Genomic DNA, 2,304 nt, shown 5'->3' on the forward strand with positions numbered 1-2,304 from the left:
GTATATATATATATATATATATATATGTATATATATATGCATGCATGCATGCATACATACATACATATACATACATACATACATACATACATACATATACATACATACATACATACATACATACAGCAGGTAAAATAAGTATAAGATGCTGTTGACATGAAATTTTCACCAGATGTCGATACCAACCCAAGTAATCCATACATACAAATAAAACAAAACAAATAAGTTCAGAAATTAAGTTATGTGTAATAAAATGGAATGACACCGGGAAAAAGTATTGAGCTACTGAAACTTATTTAATACTTTGTACAAAAGCCTTTGTTGGTAATGACAGCTTCAAGACGTCTCCTGTATGGAGAAACTAGTCGCATGCATTGCTATTTCTCTGAAACCAATTGAGAGTTTCCTTGGCTGTGTTTGGGAGCATTGTCTAGCTGAAATGTCCACCCTTGTTTCATCTTCATCATCCTGGCACTGTAGGTGTTGGCACTGAACCAGCTAATATTAATTTCCACTGACAAGGGGCAGGATTGCGTACTAATTATTATTATTAATATTAATATTGTAATGTGTAGAATTGTTGGATAATGGTGCTTTTGTTGTGATAATGTTATTTTCTCCTCCTTTCCTCCTCCAATCTTGGTTTCTTGGCTAAGCCTTTTTTATTTTTTATTTTTAAAATATGCCCTGAAGAATTGTGCAATTGTAGACAAAGAATTATTAAGAACGCAGAAATAACCCGAAGGGAAATGTCTTTTGACCATCTGCTTGTGATTATTTAGTTACTCTCTGGAGCAGACCAAACAGTTTTTGCATACTCTACTTGATGACGGGCCAGTCAAAAACGTAGTGGCACCTGAACCTGCCCCTCAACGTAATGGTGCGCACAGAACTCCGAGCAAAGAGCGGGTGAGCTACGTATGACCATATAGCATACTGAAATTAAACCAAAACCATGTGTTGACGCTTTTTTGTCTCACTCACTCAGAGATGGAAACTGAAAGATGGGGAGGTGGAAGCTGCTCAATTCCAGGATTCGGAGGATCCAGAATATGAGGACTTCCGCACAGAGGCAACACTGCAGAGACGTCAGCAGATAGAGTGTTTTAACAAGGCAGCTGAAGCTCATCGACAAGGACGAAAGGACGTGGCTAGTTTCTACGCACAACAGGTTCAAGAGATGAATATTACAATGTGTGCTAAAAAACTGATCGAAAAACAAAAGAATAGTTTTGAGACAAATGCAAAATTGTGAACGTTGTTAATAGTGTCTTAAGGTAAGAATCGTCTGGTGACAAACTATGTTTCTGTCCACATTGAACACTGAACTGCTGCGCTGAAAGACAATAAAATTTTTGATGTTTAACAGATGGGTAGGTCTACCAAGTACAACCTCACAAAAATAGTGTGAAACAGTGCCAGCCACTTTTCAGAAGCCTTGCTTCCGGAAGCATTTTCACTTTAATTTTTCTTATAGGATTTTTTTTTTTTTTTTAAGTCTTTGTTTAACAGTTATAAGCTATGAATCAAACCAATTAACAAGCAAAGTTATACCAAAAGACAAAGGCACAAGAATATTTTCCTTAACAGCTTTAATGAGGGAAAAAACTACAGTCCCATAAAGCATTGTGAATGACAGTTAAATTAAAACAATGGCAAAATATGAAAGTATTGACTAAAATATGCTGGATTCTATATATTGTGATTCTCTGATTGATGGAGATTTCTTTGCAGAACCATGGGTAATTGTATATTTTTCACCAAGAAGCCATCAGCCCACATTATTTCTTTAAATAATTTATTTTAATAATCATATTTACGAGTGGACTGCTAACCATGATTATTTAAAGAAAAAATGTGGGCTGATGGCATAAAAAACATACCCTTAATTAATAGCCTTGTAGATCACAGTAGGGCTATCTTTAAAGTTTTAGTTAAAAATCAATTCATCCATAGACAGGGTTTCCGCGGGGGTCTTAAAAAGTCTTAAATTTAGTTGTATCAAAATTAAGGCCTTAAAAAGTCTTAAATTGTACAAGAAAGTCTTTATGATTTCAGAAGGTCTTAAATTTGGGGACGGAAAGACCAGAATTGCGATAAGGCTTAATGTGACGATTAAACTTCAAAAGGCGATGATTTTATTAAAGGGGTCTTATTGTAATAACATTTTGCAAGATTACTGTTTTTTTTCTTTATTTTTGATCAAATAAATGCAGCCTTGATGAGCATGAGACTTCTTTAAAAAAACATTACAAGTCTTACTGATCCCAAACTTTTGAACGGCAGTGTATATATAGTTTTTAG

The 2,304-nt window shown here is 34.8% G+C and overlaps 1 protein-coding gene across 1 annotated transcript in view; it reads left to right on the forward strand.

The window, feature by feature from the left end:
• Window positions 1–2,304, forward strand: part of LOC107709441 (NEDD4-binding protein 2) — a 17,608-nt gene that overhangs the window by 13,758 nt on the left and 1,546 nt on the right. Inside the window, exons 12-13 of the mRNA XM_016513914.1 lie at window positions 783–909; window positions 989–1,171. Of these exons, the coding sequence (XP_016369400.1) occupies window positions 783–909; window positions 989–1,171 (310 nt within the window). The remainder of the gene's footprint in view (window positions 1–782; window positions 910–988; window positions 1,172–2,304) is intronic.

The sequence above is a fragment of the Sinocyclocheilus rhinocerous genome, unplaced genomic scaffold (assembly GCF_001515625.1).
Source record: "Sinocyclocheilus rhinocerous isolate Xijiao unplaced genomic scaffold, SAMN03320098_v1.1 scaffold1648, whole genome shotgun sequence".
NCBI lineage: Eukaryota > Metazoa > Chordata > Actinopteri > Cypriniformes > Cyprinidae > Sinocyclocheilus > Sinocyclocheilus rhinocerous.